The sequence below is a fragment of the Falco punctatus genome (genome assembly GCF_963210335.1).
Source record: "Falco punctatus genome assembly, chromosome: 13".
Taxonomy (NCBI): Eukaryota; Metazoa; Chordata; class Aves; order Falconiformes; family Falconidae; genus Falco; species Falco punctatus.
Window position 1 is genome coordinate 18180655 of NC_137593.1, and position 17221 is coordinate 18197875.

The window sequence follows — 17221 nt, forward strand, 5'->3', positions numbered from 1 at the left end:
TGTCCCAGGACGGTGTAGGGCACTGTTAGTCGACAGCTGGTTTGGGGCCAGTAATGGCATCGCCCGCCCTGCCTGGCAGGTGCCCTGGAGCGGATCTATCTAAGGAGATGGAAACATCAGGTCAGGTAATTGTCAGGGTGATGTGAACGTTGCGATTCATACATTATTTTAGTAACACTGACAAGGGTTTTCCTTACACGTCCCCGTGGCGGCTGGAGCTGAGGCCAGCGGTGTGGCTCGGGGAGGCTGCGGTGTGGTGCATGGTGGCAGGGCTGGGGGGCATGCGGGTGGGGGGCCACCGCGGGGCTGGGGGAGATGGGCTGTTGCACCCCAGTGTTCGGAAACAGATCTGTCTACTCCAAGCGCTGTGCCTTAATGTGCTGCTCCCTACTCTGCCCGATTTAGGGGTGGACGTGGTCATATTTCTGCTGCTCCTTGTGCGGGGTGGGGGCAGGAGGAGGCCTGCGCTGAGCTCCACGTGAGGGCGAGCACCACGCCGCTTCAGCAGGTCCCCAAGGTGCTGTGCCCCACTCCTTCACCTGCTCCCCAAACCTAATGCCAGAGGTTCGGGCTGGTTGTGGGGGAAGGCGGTCGAGACGCTCCGTGGGGTATTTTTCTGCCCCACCGCAGGAGGAGGCAGAACCCAAAGCCTGTCCTTGTCCCGCTGGAGGAATCGATGCCGGGCACTGTGGCACAGCCGAGCGGGCTGTTGCAGCTGGTGTGGCGCAGGCCCCTCGGCCACCCGGGGCTGACGACGCGGGAGGGTCCCCAGGAGGGGTCCCGGGCCCAGCCGCTGGCCTCCAGTGCTCAGTGCCTCTGCGCTGCCGGCGGCTGCCTGGGCACGGGCAGGGCCTGGCTGAGCCGGGCGGCGTCCTGCCGGCTCGTCGGCGGCTTCAGCCTCCTGCAGAGGAGGAGGAGGAAGAAGTTTCGGCCGCCGTGGGGAAGGCGGCCCCTGGGGAGGGCTCCCTGGGGGGACCCCTCCATCTTCCCGGGCAGCGCACAGCGAGCGCAGGTGGGGAGGCTGGCGCCCCTGCCCGGGCAGCGCGGGGCCGGGCACCACGGGGCGGGCACGGCGGCGGCCGGGGGTGCCTGCGCTGCGCCCCTTCCCCCGCACGCCCCCGGGAGCGCCCGCAGGTGGAGGCCGCGCCGCCGGGGGTGCCCATCCCGGGGGGGATGCCCAGCAGGCGGGGTGCCCATCCCGGGGGGAATGCCCATCCCGGGGGGGGTGCCAGCCCACCGGGGATGCTGCTGCCGGTCCCCGCGCCGCCGAACGGGTCCGCGCGTGGCCCCCACCGCCCTGCGGCGGACACGCGTGGGCGGAGCGGCGGGGCGGGGCGGGCGGCGGCGCGGCGCGGAGGGGAGCGCGCCCGCAGAGAGCCGCGCTCGGCAGCGCCCGCTCGGCAGCGCCTCCCGCCGCCGCGGCACCATGTGGCAGCCGGCCACGGAGCGGCTGCAGGTAGGCGCGGGTGGGGGTCCGGCCCGGGGCGGGGGACCCGGGCCCGCGGAGCTGCCCGGGGAGGGCGGCGGGGGCCGTGGCGGCGGGAGCGGGGCCGGCGGAGCATCATCCCCCGGTACCGGGAGTTTGTTGCAACTTCTCCCCCCGCCTCCGCGGAGGGGGGCGGCACGGGACGCACGCACGGACACTCGGGCGGTGCCGGGGGAGGGAGGCGCTGCCCCGGCCGCGTCCGGCTGCCGCTGCCCGGCGGGGTTCGGTGCCGGCCCCGGGCGGCGGCGCGGCGCGGGAAGCGCTGTTTTAGGGGCTTCTCCCCCGCACCCCTCAGGTGAGGGGGAGCCCTGCCGGCCCGGCCGCCCCCAACCCGCGGTGCGGAGCGGGGCGCGGGGTCCCAGCTCCGCGGAGCCGGGCGGCAGCGCCCGGGCGGGGCGGGGGGCGCGGGGCCGGGGTCCCTCCGCCGGCCGCCCGCAGCCTCTCGCGGCGGGGCGGGCGCCGCCAGCTCTGCCTCCGCGGCTTTGCATGTATGTTTTTATGCATATTTCATATTCCGGGTGAAATCTGAGACAGGCAGGGAGCACGATGCAATAAAACTCACTTGTAGTGCCCCTCTGTCGATTTCACATAGTTTTGCAGAGCAAGTGTCTAGTGCGAGAGACTGGGACATTTTAAATAGAGAATCAGCGGTGGTAGCAGATGACAAGAGGCGTTACTACTTGCTTTTGCAATTCACATTGAGAGCTTGCTTTGATATCATCAAGCAGAAAATTCAGCAGTTTGATTTGAGTTGATAGTAAAGCCCAGCCGAGCAGAGCCATGGGCTTTAATCTGCACCAGCCAGTAACAGGAATAATCCCTGTGTTTAAAAAGCCATACTTTTCTCTACGAGAAACTTCATTTTTCATGGATAGGAGCGATGTACCACATCCATAGTTTATGGATTCCAGGGTAAAAACTATGTGAGCGCGTTATTATTTATTTGTTTCCCCATGTTAGCCAGAAACCTCTCTACTAAGGAGTTATGATCTTGGGCCGGGGGAGGAAGGGGGGGCTGCAGGGGAAGGACCTGAGGAGGCTGCACCCAGCTTTGGGGGGCAAAGGAGAAAGTGAGGGGGGGAGGAAGGAAGGGAAAAGCTGAGGTTAGTAGTGCTGTGCTGGTCTGGATCGTACGGACTGGCTATGTGCCCTCTTTGTGGAATTGGGAGATGAATAAGATACTAATATTGCAAATATCTGATGCAGCCTACAAGAGCACGCAAGGCTAAAGAGAACCAGGTGCATATGTTTTGCAGAATTAAGCTGTGAGTAACCTTATTTAGCTGCCTCATGTATCCCATGTGCTGGTAGGGGTCTTGCCTTAGGGAGGGGGTGGGAAAGGCTGTGGGAAGCCGGGGATGCTCGCTGAGCCTCTCACTTACCTACTGCAGCACGACACAGGCCTGTAGCAAGGGGAGCCTGCGCTGCTCCCAGCTGCTGCAGGGGAGCCACAAGCACCAAAGTTCTCAGCAGTGGCCACTGGCTTTGTGCAACCTAGTGTTGGTTGCCTCCAGCTGGAGGCTCCAGGTATCCCGAGCCTCCCACAGTGCTGAGTGCCTCTAAAAGCAGTTCCTGCCAACAGGAGTTTCTGGGGAAGTATGTGAACGGCTGCAGGTGCTCTTAAAAAAACAAGCCAGAGGGATCCAGAATTGCAGAATTCAACGATGCTTTGGACTTGTACCAGCTCTTAAAATGGGGAGAAGGGGAAAGCCTTGGAGAAGTCACAAGGAGCCTGTAATAATTCTGGGTTCGCACAAGAGGTTAAATAATGTAGTGAGCAGTGGACAAAACAAATGCAGTGAGTGCAAGGATGCTGGGAATAACTAGGATGTGATCTTACTCCATATACACATGAGCCAGAGTTGCATTGGCAATATTTTAATATGCCCAACCCCTTTGAAATTTTTTTTTTCCATAAAAGCTTTGAAACTTGGTCATTTCAAGTAGCCTGATCTACCTTTCTGTCTCCAAGAACCACATGTAGTGCATCGCCAGCCTGGCCAGAGCTGCTGGCAGCGCTGCCCAGCCCCCTCGGGGAGAGCTTGTGCAAGGCAATAAGTGCATGTTTTTTCCCTTCTTTCTTCCCCTCAACGTCTTGATTCAGTTTCAGGTGTCCCATTTTGCTGTTGTTGTTCCCTCTGCCAGGGTCCCTCTCTCCTGGCTTCCAGCTGCTGTGAAACAAATATTGGCGCCGTCGCGGTGTTGAAGGGAGACCCTCTGCTTGTCTGTGGTGTCACAAGTGCTCAGCCTGGCTGGCAAGCACATGTTGGGGGGGTGCTGGGCTTGGGTTTGTGGTTGTAGCAGGGGGGTATTTGGTCACTGGTTAAAGTAGATGACGTCTTATGGTCTCCATTCACAAATTCTGTGATAACAGGTTATACCAAGTTGCTACTGTAGGTTATTTGGGGGATGTATAATGGCAGGTCCAGCCCTGTCTTCTGTAGGTTTTCCTTGGAGCTGATGTATGGGTGCAGGCGGTGTGGAGCTGGCACAGCTGTCTTGACATTTTAATGTGTAAGTTGTATGTGGTTTAATTTTGACCCGGATGCGTCCTGCATTAATATCCATCTGTGGCGAACTGCAGGTCTGTTGTTGGTCCATCTTGTAGCTCTGTGCTAAGTAAAATGGTAGAGAAAATATTTTCATCTTTCAGAATATTTCTTTTGGCCTGGTTCAGTAAGGGAAAGTATGAACTGACTTTGGAAGTGGATGCCTGTTTGTATGGGTCAGTTCTGCCCTCGTTGGTAAGGCAAACTGTGTATGTTTAACTTAAATGATAGCGAGCATCACAGTGTGAAGACAAGGTGTGCAATGATGATCTATTGTTTGTGGATCTTCTTTCCCAGTCCCATGCAGTGTATGACAAGGCTGCATGTTCCTGGTCTGTGGCCGCTTGTGTAAAATCTGCTTTTGTTCCAAATGTGCTCAGTCCTGTCAAGTTTCACAGTTTGTGCTGAAATTTTTGGCATTGACTAGATGGGTACAATTCCAGTAGTGAGGTCAGCAGCAGAGCTCATGGGTATGCAATAGCAATGAAGTGTCATCAGCAGCTGGGTTACAAATATGTGGTGAGCTGGGGCATGAGCTGGACTTGTCCCCACTGCTGTCGTGGCCACTTGCTGCTGAAAGCTTCATTTGCTACTGAGATGGTCCCTTCCTGGGGCTTTTGTTTCTGGCTTTGCTGGAATAAGTCATGATCACTTGTTTTTTGGGTGGTGTTTTTTTTTTTTTTATTATTTTGTTTTGGTCACTCTGTTCTCCACTCCACTTCTCTCTGATGGAAGCTTTTCCTGTTATCCTGCTGCTTAATGAAGAAGCCCCACTGTTTCTGGAAGATATGTTGAAATGAATTACATGGATTAGAAGAGTAAGCTAGAAAAACATAAATGTCCAGGTTTCTGGAATTTCCTTGAAAATATAATACAGTGAAGCCAGCTTTTTCGTCTGCGGTTCCTTTCCTTTCCCCTTTTGTGATTCTTTCACCTATAACAACATTGCAGTTACGTGCATTTTCTACAAAGTTAGTGGGACAGTCAGTTACATGGGAAACCGCACAGCTGGGATGTTGCAGGAATATACCATAGGGATCAGCAAGTCTCTGGTGTAGTGCTCAAGAAGATTATGATTTTGCAGGTGATACAGGCATTAGCATTATTCACACAATATAAAAGAGACGATCTGGGACTGTGTCTTTTTTGAAGACTTCCCTGCCCCCCCCCCTAATTCCTGTGGCAGCATTCCTGGTTTGTGTTCAGTAAAATGTGGGTGGACGTACTGCACATATGCATGCCTCCATGCCTCCTCTGCTGGAGCAGCGACTTGGGGGTGGGGGTGGCTTCAGGTATTTAAGGGTTGTTCTCCCTGCTGGGAGTGCTGAGGCTCCAGCGCAGGGTTTGCTGTACCTTCTGGGTATGGTTTTCATTGCTGCGTTTGCAGCAGACCTTATTGACGGTTATAAGCAGTGCGCTCTGATTTTTGGCTTGACGTTTGTGGCAGCAGCACTAGTTGAAACAATGCCGAAAATTTTCTGAAATCTTTCTTTAAAATTATTTCCAAATGTACCCTCTGTGCCTGGTTTGGGACATGGAGGGTTGGGAGCCCCTGGCGGCACAGCTGGGATGTTGGAGCCGCAGGCTTCAGCGATGCTCCCATGAGGACTCTGAAGTGGTTTTTGAAAACAAGCAAGGTCTTGGTGCAGTTTTGTATGCCTGTCGGAGAGATGACTGCTATTTGCTTTGAAACCTGAATTTTCCTGGAAGCTTGATGCCAGACATTGTTTCTAGATAATAAATCCCAGTGGGTGCATACTTTCCAAGGTCATGCTGTTTATAAGACCTGTTTATAAGTGTTCCTGCTTCTCATAACACGTGTAGGTAATAGGGATTGCCGTGTCCAAATCCATTTTCCCCTGGAGTGGGAGCCACAGCAGTGCTGGTGCTGCCCAGCCTCGTGCTGCAATGCCGGGCATCCCTGAGCTGAGCTGTGCCCACGAGCCCTGCTTTTGGAGAAGCTCTCGCTTTTCTTCTGCAGGTAGTAGAGTTGGTGGCACCTCATGTGAGTGGGGGTCAGCTAGCAGGGAGCAGACAGGAGTGCCGTGTTGTGGAGCGGGCTCTCATCCTGCATCCTGCTCCTGCCCATGGGTCCAGGTAGAAAACGCTGCTCTTTCACATGCTTTTCCTGGGCAGGCAGTTGCCTCTGGCTAAGCTGTTGCTCAGTTTCTGCCATCACCCGGGACTGCCCCAAACCACTGGGGCAGTGAGGGAGACCCCCTTGCTTTCTGCTGCCTCCCGGCTTTGGGGCTGGGCATCCTTTGGTGAAGTGTCTTCATGAGGATGTGCAAATGGCCAAGTGTTCACGGTAGGACTTCAATGACTCTGTCTGCTCACCCAGAAATCCAATATTCTTACTGAAACGCACAGTTTTGCACCATTTCTGGGAAAGGATTTAGTAGCAGGTGGCTATGGTGTATTTCTCATACTGCTGGAATTATTTCTTTTATAAAATAGAGTTCCACATCTCTTCTAACGTGCTGTGAAATACTGTGGGGGAGAGCTGTGCGCGGGTGAGATGAGGTGCAGTGAAGCAGGTGATGGAGGGCCCTCCTTTAGTGGGACAAGTTTGATTCCCAGAACCCAGAGGCTTAATTTTGCCATCACGTAACTTGTGCAGCCCCTATGAAGTCCGTGGGAAATATGTTTGTGTAAGACTGCTTTACCACAGGCTTTGAGTTGCTGGTGTAATTTACCTCCATGTCATTGAGATACAGTAGTAAAAACACAGCATAGCTGTTAATGGTAGTGAAAAAAGTGAAAGCAGTGATTCTGGGGGTGTTGCTGCTCACCTTCTGGCCTGCCTGAGAGCACTGCTTTCCGAGGCTTCATAAATACATCGCTTGTTTTGCTGGGATTTGTTAACTGTACCCTCTACCATGTACTCTGAATCTATTGATACTTTCAGACACTGGGATGGCAGACTCTGTGCTAAATGCACACATAGTACATGCTTCCGCTACCACCTAGTATACGCATCAGATGCCTTTCCCATGTCAGGAACACTGAAACTCTTCACTCGAGAAAAGTCAGCCCTGGGCAGACGTGTGTGTATGTGATGGCTTTGAGGTAGCCGTGGGTGCAGTGGTTTTATGACAGGTGTTTGCATATGTTCAGATGTGATGAGGTTTTAGGTGCTATTGGTCCCTTAAAAATCAACTTCTCATCTATTATATGTCCAGTGCTTGTATGCATATGTATGTTAAAAAATGCAGTGTAAAGTCAGTTGAAACAACAGTTTTCCAATTTTTAAAAGCAGATGGAAAACCTCCTATTTAAACCAAATGCAAACAGGTTGTAAGTGTAAAGCACACAAACAGCTGTCTAGGCAGAAACCACTGCAAGACATGTATAGCAGGACTGATACTACTACTGAACTCTGGTTTCGTTAAAGATTATGTCAGAACGAAAAAGTGAAAAGCATTTGAAATTTAAGCTTGAGTCATGTGAATGCAAATGTCCATGAAGTCTTACAGCCCAGTGTTTTGGCACTATATAGCTTCAGGATAGCTCTCAAGGCATCAGGTTTTGCACTAGTTTGCTACTATGAGTTTACAGCAGTCAGGGATCTTTAAAACAAAGCTCTGTGATTCCAGCAAGCTCATCTGGCACCACTTAGCTTGGGCAGTTCCTTTTTTCTACATTATTTATTCTTTGTAGAAAATGAATGGCTCTGGAAAAATGCTAATTTTGGGAAGCATTCTATGACCAAAAGAAAATCAAAATCAGTGACTGCCTTGTGGAAAGCCCCATGGGAAATGATTTTAAGGGTTCTTTTATAGTGTACTACTAGTTTCTGTTTATGAAGCTGACAGCCTGTTTGATGACCAAGAAAAATAATAATAATAAAAAAATAAAGCAGTGATTTCCTTGAAGGAAGACAAACTGAAGTGTTCAGTCTAAGTAGTTCAGAATTTTTAACTACCTGTTTCTTATTTTCTCTTTGTCCCTGGTGGCAGCCAGCAGGACAGTCAGCACTGTAGTGTCCAGAGCCTTACGGTTTCCTTCCAGGCAGGATTGTGTTCACAGCAGATGTGCCTTCAGCTGGGCGGTGGGAGGTGTGCTGTGCTGCCGAGGCTTTGTGCGAGCATCCTCACGCGTAGAGAAGTACGGTGGTGACTTCATTTGCAATTTGGCACTCTGTGTAAGCAAGATGAGAGTCTGACCCAGAGACATGTCATGTGTAGCTGAAAAGTCCCTTTAAGCAATGTTTAGTCCTTGCCTATTTTTATCCCCCGTGGTGCTTTCATGTATAATAATTCAACTTATTTGCACTTCAAATAATAACTGGAAAAGTTACAGGTGACAGTAGTGTTAGTCTTCTGGGCTGTTTCAGAATAAGTGCGTCAGAACTCTTTGACCAAAGATTTTAAATGTGGGTGATTGTAACTGTGTCAAAGACCTAACAGGGCTTTTCGTAATGTGTTTTTCCTGATGAAGCACTGGAAATCTGGAGTGGCAAATATAAATCTTTGATGCATAGAATCTTAAGGGAAAAAAATTTGTTTATTGCTGATACTCTTTTAATGATGGTGCTTCAACAGGATTAGACTCAGCCTCATCATGATTAGGTTGATCTCGTTGCACTGACCCTTACCTTAGCAGTTCGGTGATGGCTTCTGAAGCGTTGGTCCTTCTGAAGAACCTCCATGCCTGTTTTCATTGGGAGCATTTAAACAGTAACCACTTTTCTGACAAAATAATTATCAGTGGTAATAATTCCAACGTCGATTTTAAAATGTAAAAATTTTACCATTCCAGCTGTCTGCCTCTGTCCCCTCAGAGGCTTCCCCTGCTCTGTCACACTGAATGCTTCAAGGGGAGGGGGTGGGAGGTCTGGAGTGGGTCAGGGGCCTTTTTGGGGCCATTTCACTCCCTCTCACAGCTTAATGGCTGGTGATGCTTCCAGGCTACGTTAACTGCTACATTTCGGACCTGAGTTTCTAGTGATGAGTGTTCCTGATGGAGCGGTGCTGTGGGTGCCACGCTGCTCGGTTGGGCTCCCCGCGCTGCAGCACGGGCGGTGGGCGCCCTTGCGCTGTACCCCTGCGTGGTGTTGGCTCTGCGTCATGCCAGGCAATTTTCAAATGCCTCCTCCTGTGAAAACATTTTCTCCAGATATATTTGATGGGAACTGCCAAGAAGCTGAACGCAGATAGAAAGTTAATTAAGTGTCCTGAAGCTCAGATCTGTGGCCACCTCTTTCTTCCCATGCCAGGCTCCCTCTTGGATTTGAGAGATGGTTATTCCATACGTTTGTGTGAAGCTTTCGGAATGACCTTAGAGTAAGTTTCCAAGTATTCAGAGCCTCTGCTAAGGGCCAGGCTTTTCCAGAGAGCATTTTACCTGGTAGACTCAGCTCTTCTGAAAACTTGTCCGCTCATTCAGTGTCTGGAGAGAAATGATGTTCAGAGTGGTCCCACTGGTGGAGTGGCTACCCTGAAGATCTCACAGTGGCACCTGGTCCAAGGTCCACTGGCGTCAGTACCAGCCTTGTGCCTGACTGGATTGTAGAGCAGGGCAGTAATCCTGCCCCTGGGGCTGTTACAGATGATCCAGAAAGTTTGTATAGTCTCATTTAAACCAAACATTTCTGCATGCTGTGGAGCTTCTTCCTGAGAGTGTCTGCTGGCTGGAAGCCAGGACAGAGGAGTTTGGGGTCTGCAGGGGACCAAGGGCACCGGACCCCTGTGGCGATGGGGGCAACATCAAATACATCATCCCAGCCTGCAAGTTTCTGGCTCTCCGTTCCCTCCCTGAGCCTGGGTGTTGGGAGACAGGGGGACAGTGGGACACAGCGTTTCCTCTCTGAATAGCTGCAGGGGGAGGCTCTCCAGAGCGATTCTCAGCTGCTCTGCAACTTCCCTGTAGCTGGAGACCGGTTTTCCTGCTGTCAGGATTAATCTGTGCTTTCTGAGCCGATGATGATGATACTGACCTGAAAATGGTCTAGTTTCCTGGGGAGGGAAATTACCCCTCCCTCCAGTCCTTCTGGTTAAAAAAACCAGGTAAACAACATTTCTGTTGTTATTCATCAGAACAATCAGAAGTGAAATTAATATGCTGAACTTGGATTTTAAATATGTTAAAAAAATTTGTCGTCAGTTTTCTAGTATTTCCTTTTGCTGGGGAGAGGAACACTGCAAGAAGAGTTGTGTCATGGTGGGCTGCTTCTTCTGGCTCCAGCTTGGAGCTGCAGAGCACAAAGGCAAACAGCAAAATTGTTAGAAAAAAATATGTCAGATTTTAAAAAGAGGGTTTTAATCTTTTTTCCTTTCATTTGAGACTATTTATTTAACAGAACCTTTTGCCCATTTTTAGCTCTTCCATCTGGAATTTATTATTTTTTTCTGGTTTTTGACCAGAAAAGTACTTTTTGGAACGTAGGCAAACACCAAGCTGCAGCTCCCTGAGCTGCCTGGGTGTCAGGTAATAGCGTGTATCCCTGCCTTGGCACTCGCACAGTGCATCAGCCGAAAATGGCAGTGAATTTCTTATATCTTTCACAAAATTACCAGGTTAAGCATCTTTAAATTTTTTCCCTACTCCACGGGAATTTTCTGTGCCTGACTCTAAGTTTGAATCGGAAAGTGTAGAATCTTGAATCTTGTCCCAGTGCTTTAAAGAAGGAGCCTGTACAGCACAGATCTGCACAGGCTTCAGTTTTCACAGCTGTGGTCTGTTGTTTGGATTAGAATCAGAAGGAAAGATATTTTGAAAATTTTACATTGGTCCTCTCGATAGTTTGGCTGAAAGGGCCTATTGAGCTTGGTACCGCGTGTTTGAGAAACTCCTGATAGTAAAGACAGCTTTGGTGCCTCGTGCTGAAATGAACTGCTGGAGGGATGTGCAGTGATGCTGGGGAGTGCTGCGTGGTTAGCTTTTCTGGTAGGCACCGAAGAGTGACCCCAGCAGTGACTCTCAAGACACCTGAAGGCTGGTGATGCTCCAGCCAAGGACGAGGCTCAGGGGTCGGCAAGGGCTCTGAGCCTGCCCCCAGCCGGCTGGGCTGCCCCCAGGAGCTGTGGGTTTGTGACCCTGCTCCCCCGCCCCAGGCTTTGGGGCACTGCCACCAACAAAGCTGCCGGCTGGGACATGTGGTCAGATGATGGGGGAAGTGGAGGCCTCTCTCTCACATTCTTGGTGGTGAAGCATCAGTGCCAAGGTCTGCAGGAGGGATGTTAGCTTCTGCGGGACTGGACAGTTCGCTTTGATAAATGTGTGTTAAATCTCTCAGCTTTAAGAGTGCAGCCTTATCTCTGCATGTACAGATATGCTTTCGAATCTATTAACTTTTATCTTGCCGTTTGAGATGGCGATGTAACTCTTCAGTGGTTTGTAAGGAATGTTAGGAAGCATTTGTTTGTGAGTGATGGGTTTGTTTTGATCTAGTGTTTAGAGGCTATTTTTTTTATCAAAACGCCTGAAGCTTGGTGCTAGGATGTGTAACATTTTCAGAGGGCAGTGTTTTAAGCTTGTACCTCTAAAATACAGAGCTGCTATAGAAGGGAGAGTTGTGCAGTTTGAAGTGTTACAGGAACCCAGATGGGTTCTGCTGTTGCCTTTTCTCACAGATTGGTGTTGCAATATTCAGTTCTTTCTTGTAGCTTTGGGGTCGTGTGTGCCTCCCCGTCACAATCCTGCAGCTTCTGTCTCAGTAACAGGGCTCACGCTTCCAAGGACTTACCCTGCTGCAAAGACTTGGGGTTTTGTTTTCCTCGACAGGTATCATGGATGGAGTTCAGATCATTTCCTTGTGGGTGTCCAGTGGGGGCTGGGGCTGCCTGGTGTAGGAAATAGCCCCATCAGAAATACTGGGCTGGCTGCAGGGTCTGCAGAGGTGAAGGGCAGTCGTTCTGTGCATCACAGCAAGCCTGGAACCAGTCGCTAAATGAACGAGGTGTCTGCCTTTCATAATCAAGGGTGATGAAAAGCCCTGGCATTTCACTTCCACCCCATCTCCTGGGGGTGCTGGTCAGCAGCCGCTGAACGTAAGCCATCAGTGTGCCCAAGTGGCCAATTACATCCTGGCTTGTATCCGAAACAGTGTGGCCAGCGGGACCAGGGCAGTGACTGTCCCCCTGCACTCGGCACTGGTGAGGCCGCCCCTCGAATCCTGGGTTCAGTTCTGGGCCCCTCGCTGCAGGAGGGACGTAGAGGGGCTGGAGCGTGTCCAGAGACGGGCAGCGGGGCTGGGGAAGGGGCTGGAGCACAAGTCTGATGGGGAGCGGCTGAGGGAACTGGGGGGGTTTAGTGTGGAGAGGAGGGGGCTCAGGGGGGACCTTGTTGCTCTCTACAGCTCCCTGACAGGGATGTAGCGAGGCGGGGGTCGGTCTCTTCTCTCAGATAACAAGCGACAGGGCAAGAGGAAATGGCCTCGAGTTGTGCCAGGGGAGGTTGAGGTCGGATATGAGGAAAAATTTCTGCACTGAAAGGGCGAAGCGCTGGAACAGGCTGCCCAGGGAGGTGGTTGAGTCACCATCCCTGGAGGTTTAAAAAATGCATAGATGTGTTTAGGGACACGGTTTAGTGACAGACTTGGCAGTCCTGAGCTAACAGTTGGACTTGATGACCTCAAAGGTCTTTTGCAACCTAAATAATTCTGTGTTTCAGGACAATTAAAAATATTCACTGGAGTTCTAGTTAGTCCCTGTTTAATTGTTCCTTTCCTGAAGCCACTCTCCCACATCCTTCTCCCGTTTAAAATGCTGACAAGTTTCAGGCTTCAGAAGTGGTGGAGCTCATCTCTCCTAAGGAAAGTCGTATTTGAAGAGATTGTGAGCTACAGGAGCTAGCAGACATGAGTTATGGCAAGATCTTCACCTGGAAACAGACGTTCCAGAGCTGCAGCTTGGAGATGTCAGCCCCGTGGTTAAACAAACTCCCACTGGTTTTCTGAGCTTGGGACTGGGCTCCAGTGGGTCAGAGCAGGGGGCCAGCTGTGTGGGGCAGAGAGGTCTGTGTAGGTGAAGGTGTCTGGGGATGTTTGTCAGAAAGGCAGAATCGAAGGAGGCTTTGGACTAATGTAAAATGCTTTGTAGAGATACAGATCTGCTGGGGCAGGAGGAGCAGGTCAGCAGCTGGGGTCCAGAAGGGTCCACGAGCGGCCTGGGGTCAGGCATGGCCCGGGAACCCTGTCTGCAAAAAACTTGCACTGAAACACTTGCACAGAAACTCACTTCTCCTTGGTTTAAAGTATTTTCAGAGGGCATTTATTATTTTTTTTCAGGTTAAGATTTTTATTTCTCAACATCAGAAGTTATTCATGCTGCTTACGCGATGTTAGTGAAACAGCCGCGTGCAGTGGGCAGCGTTGGCCAGGGGAATGCCCATCCCTTGTGTGTTGTGAAGCTTACGGTGCTGGTTCTGGAGTTCTGTAACAGCCTGAGCTCTTGTTCCTCTGTTATGGTCTGAGGGTGTCCGTACGTGGACGTGGAGCTTTCCAAGATAAGCAAAGTGAATGTGGTTTGGCATTTAAATCACTGATGTATCGAGCCAGAGAATTTCAGAAGCCATTAATGTCTAAAGAGATGTCATTTTGTTCACTTGGGGATAAACTTTGCCCCTGTTAATATGTGCGTCTTTTTTTTGGTCCAAATTCAGATCTTGAGAACATTGCCATAAATCTCAGTGCCATTGCTAATGCCAGCGGCATTACTGTGTGTTTCTTTTACCCTGATTGAGAAGAAACGTCATGTGTTTTCAAGAGTCCAAATTCTACCTGATTTTTTTCATCCTTTTTTTTTTTAAAAAAAAAGACTAGATATATGTGACAAGATTTAATGTCTGAGAGTGCTGAACTGAATGTTTGTGTATGACTCTTTTTGGAAAGCATGTGTGACTGAAGTCATTCCGTACCGGTTCCTGATGCTGTTTGGATAAGGGGCTGCTACGTATCTGACCAAGGAACGCCTGTGTCACGCTGTGAGCTCACCTCCCCTTTGCTTTGCGGTGGGTGGGGGGAAAACTGCTTTACAAAATATTTATGGCACGTTAATACGCCTCCCGGTCGTGTGGTTCCTGCCCTGTGCGCAGGGACGTGGCTGTCCCAGTGGCTGGGAGCAGCACTGGCTGCAGCCTGCCGCCCCGCTTCAGAGCTTCAGCAAATATTTGTGTTTTTCAGCTGAAAACTGTATTTCTTATTTGTGAATCTAGTGTGTTTCTGAGGCCTTTTCTTATTTTCATATTTTCAGGTGAAAACTTCATGTATTTGTTTCTTCAAAGGGTTTAAAATGCCCACTCTGCTTTTTATTTTATTCAGCATTTCTCAGGAAGAAAAAAAAGTGTTCCTTCCAGCAGCTGTTCTTACAGGGCTAAAGTTAGAGATCAGTCTGCCTCATCCTGGGGAAAAAAACATTGTTACCAGCATTCTCTTAGTCTCAAATCCATGTGTGGGACAACAGGAAAGTGCAGTCCTATTCTTCCCCCTTACACCAAAATATGTCTGGTGATTTGAAAAAAATTTTTTTCCCCCAGATTTTTAAACAGCTTTCTGTGAGGTTTTTACATCTGGTCTCCTTGCTGAGCTTTCCAACTTGGTAGAAGCCTGCATAAAATCAGCCTGAAGCATTTGCTTTAAAATGGCATAGTCCTTACGGTGCCACACCAGTGCCACGCGTGACTTCCCACGTTGGTAGCAGAGTGATGCTGTGAGCTTGAAGGGTCGTTATCAGGAAGTTAGTTACTGTTAATCATGGCACCTGTGCTGCAGAGCCGCCAAGGCACAGTGGTTATGGCTGTGTAATAGAGTTTCCAGAAGGACAGGCTTTGTAGCATCCCAGTTAGTAGGTGTCAATAGGCAGCAGTACAGCTTTATTTAAGATGGAGTTTTATCAAAGCCCTTTTATTAGGACTGTTTGGCTGAAGGAGCAGGTGAAGGCTCCCTTGGCAGTGCCAGCAGGATCGGCTGGCCAGGGAGGAAGCAGGGCTGTCGGGACTGCACCAGGGCACTGGGCAACTGTTTTGCAATGGGAACAAACTGACACAGCACAACTTGTCCATCTGTTGGAGGTGTGGAGGAATGACTTTCAAGCATATCATTGCTTCCTTAACGTAATAAGTTTTTCCACTCGGGAAGAGGTGTTTGCAGTGCCAGCGATGCCAAGGTGACACTGTGCAATGGATCTTCTACGCAGTGTGGTGATGTTACCCTGGTGAACAGAGGGTGTGATGCTGTCTGCACCAGAGTAACGCCGCTTGCTTTGCCAGAGTGATTCACAATACTTGGCATCGTTGTCACACGCTTTGGCCCTTCTAATTGTTCCTGTGTATGGGCATGAACAGGGTACAGGAATGCTGAAGTCCAGATTTCCAGCAGAGCAGGGAGTTGGGCTGGCAGCGTGCACTGTCGCAGAGAACTAGGCTGTAATCTTGTGCTTTGTAAAATTCTCATGTATGTGGTGGTTTGTACGGGTCCAGCCTTCAGAGAAGGCTTTGGAAGAGTTTGGAGGCAGGCGCCTGCCTGAGACTGCTGTGTCACTCGGTGCCTTCAGTTTCTTGCCTGCCTTGATGGATCTGACCAGGAGCTAGCGCGCTCCGTAGCGAGAGTTTGTGCTGTAAATGCTGGGTGGTGATTTACTGCTGGGGCTTGTTATCCCATGTGGTGGTTTAATGCACCCTGCGTACAGATCCAAGGTCGACTCTAGGAAATATTTAATGCTGTTCTGCTTTGTACACCTGGAGGTCAAAAGGGGATGTGTTTTTTCTAGCTAATCGTCATCTCTTGCAAACTAATTGTAAGTAAAATAAAGCAAAGAGAAAGCATGTGGAGTCTGGCCAGCACTAAGTAATGTCTGAAGCAACTAGTCCATTGCAGTGTTATTTCTTGGACTTGCTTTTACTGAACTTTCTTGGGATTTTGAAGTTTTACCCCATGTAGCTTTTCTTAACTTTCACTGTGTGGTTCTTGTTCTTTGTGTTGGTATTTTTTTTTTTGTTTTTTGTTTTCTTTCTTTTCCAAGCCAGTGGGTCGATATAATGAATTATAAACAGTGGGTGTGAGACGGCTTAAAAAAAATTAAAAAAAAAATTAATGGTGGTTGCTACCAGCACTGTACATTATAGATACTCCACTGGAAGTTAACAGTGAATGGTCTAATAGGTGAGATGCTTACTTACAGGGGTTGTATTTGCAAAGATCTGGAATACATCTTTATTCCTGGGCAGTATTTGGTGCTGGAGGGATGTGTGCTTCTCCTTTGGACCTGGCACAGTATCAGCAGGGCCCTTTGGATGGTGGGGAGGCCGCCCACTTCCCTGCCGTGCGACTGAGCATTTCCTTGTTTTTCTCTCTTGCCTGCTTTGCCCTTTCCTCTCCTCCCAGAGCAGCCAGACCCTGGATGCTGTGTGTCTGTCTGCTGAAACATGGGATGGACAGAGGCTGGGCCCTCACCTGAGGAGCTGAAGAATTACAGTGGGGAGCAAGATGATATCAGTTTTAATGTGCATGTTTTGGTTAATATCTTGTTAACCCTGTATAACCCTTAACACCATGTGGTTACTAGTATAAATATTTATTCTTGGTATGTAGCTACAAATATGGGGTAGGATTAATGCTAAATTATTAGTACTCAGTTTAAGTAAAATCAGTTTGTCAGACTGCTTCCTTCTGTGTTTTTGGGTTTTTTTTATTTGTTTGTTTTTTAATTGGCCAGAATATACACAAACAGGTTTCACAGGGCCGGGGCCTCCAAAATCTCATTATCTTAATTGTCACCCTTTGACGTTAATAAATGATTTAGCTAGAACATGTTTTAGTCACTGGGGAGAAATGGAATCGACTGTTGCAACTATCCTTCCCTTCTAGATGATAATGAGAAACTACAGCCCACAGCTCTTAAAAAATAATAGCTCTGGGTTTAGGACATTATTTTTGATTATTACAATGTCTCAATGCTATTATATTTGTTAATATTTTACTCTGGAATGCCTTCACTTAGAAAAAACTGGAAGGTGCACAAAGGACATCCTTCTGTATCCTTTAATGTTACTCTTCAGCGTTTTACAGGCTGCAGATGTGTTGCCAGTGCTCTGCCTCTTCTTTTTTAAAAAAATCATACTGTTTTGTTTCTGTTGACCATTCTTCACTTACCGGAGGAAGTAAGTTGTTTGGACAATGTGTTGGGATTAGCTGTGTATTGAACTACCACAGTAAACAAGTAATTAATTCTCATAAAAATGTACACTG

The 17221-nt window shown here is 49.5% G+C and overlaps 1 protein-coding gene across 2 annotated transcripts in view; it reads left to right on the forward strand.

Moving 5' to 3' along the window:
• Positions 1-76: 76 nt before the first annotated feature.
• PID1 (phosphotyrosine interaction domain containing 1) overlaps positions 77-17221 on the forward strand; it is a 150998-nt gene continuing 133853 nt past the window's right edge. The window contains exon 1 of one of the 2 annotated variants that reach the window (XM_080409986.1): positions 77-1012. In XM_080409986.1, coding sequence (XP_080266112.1) covers positions 677-1012 — 336 coding nt within the window. In that variant the 5' untranslated portion in view covers positions 77-676. Of the gene's footprint in view, positions 1013-1050; positions 1457-17221 lie in introns of those variants that run through there. The other variant, XM_080409987.1, reaches the window with a different exon arrangement.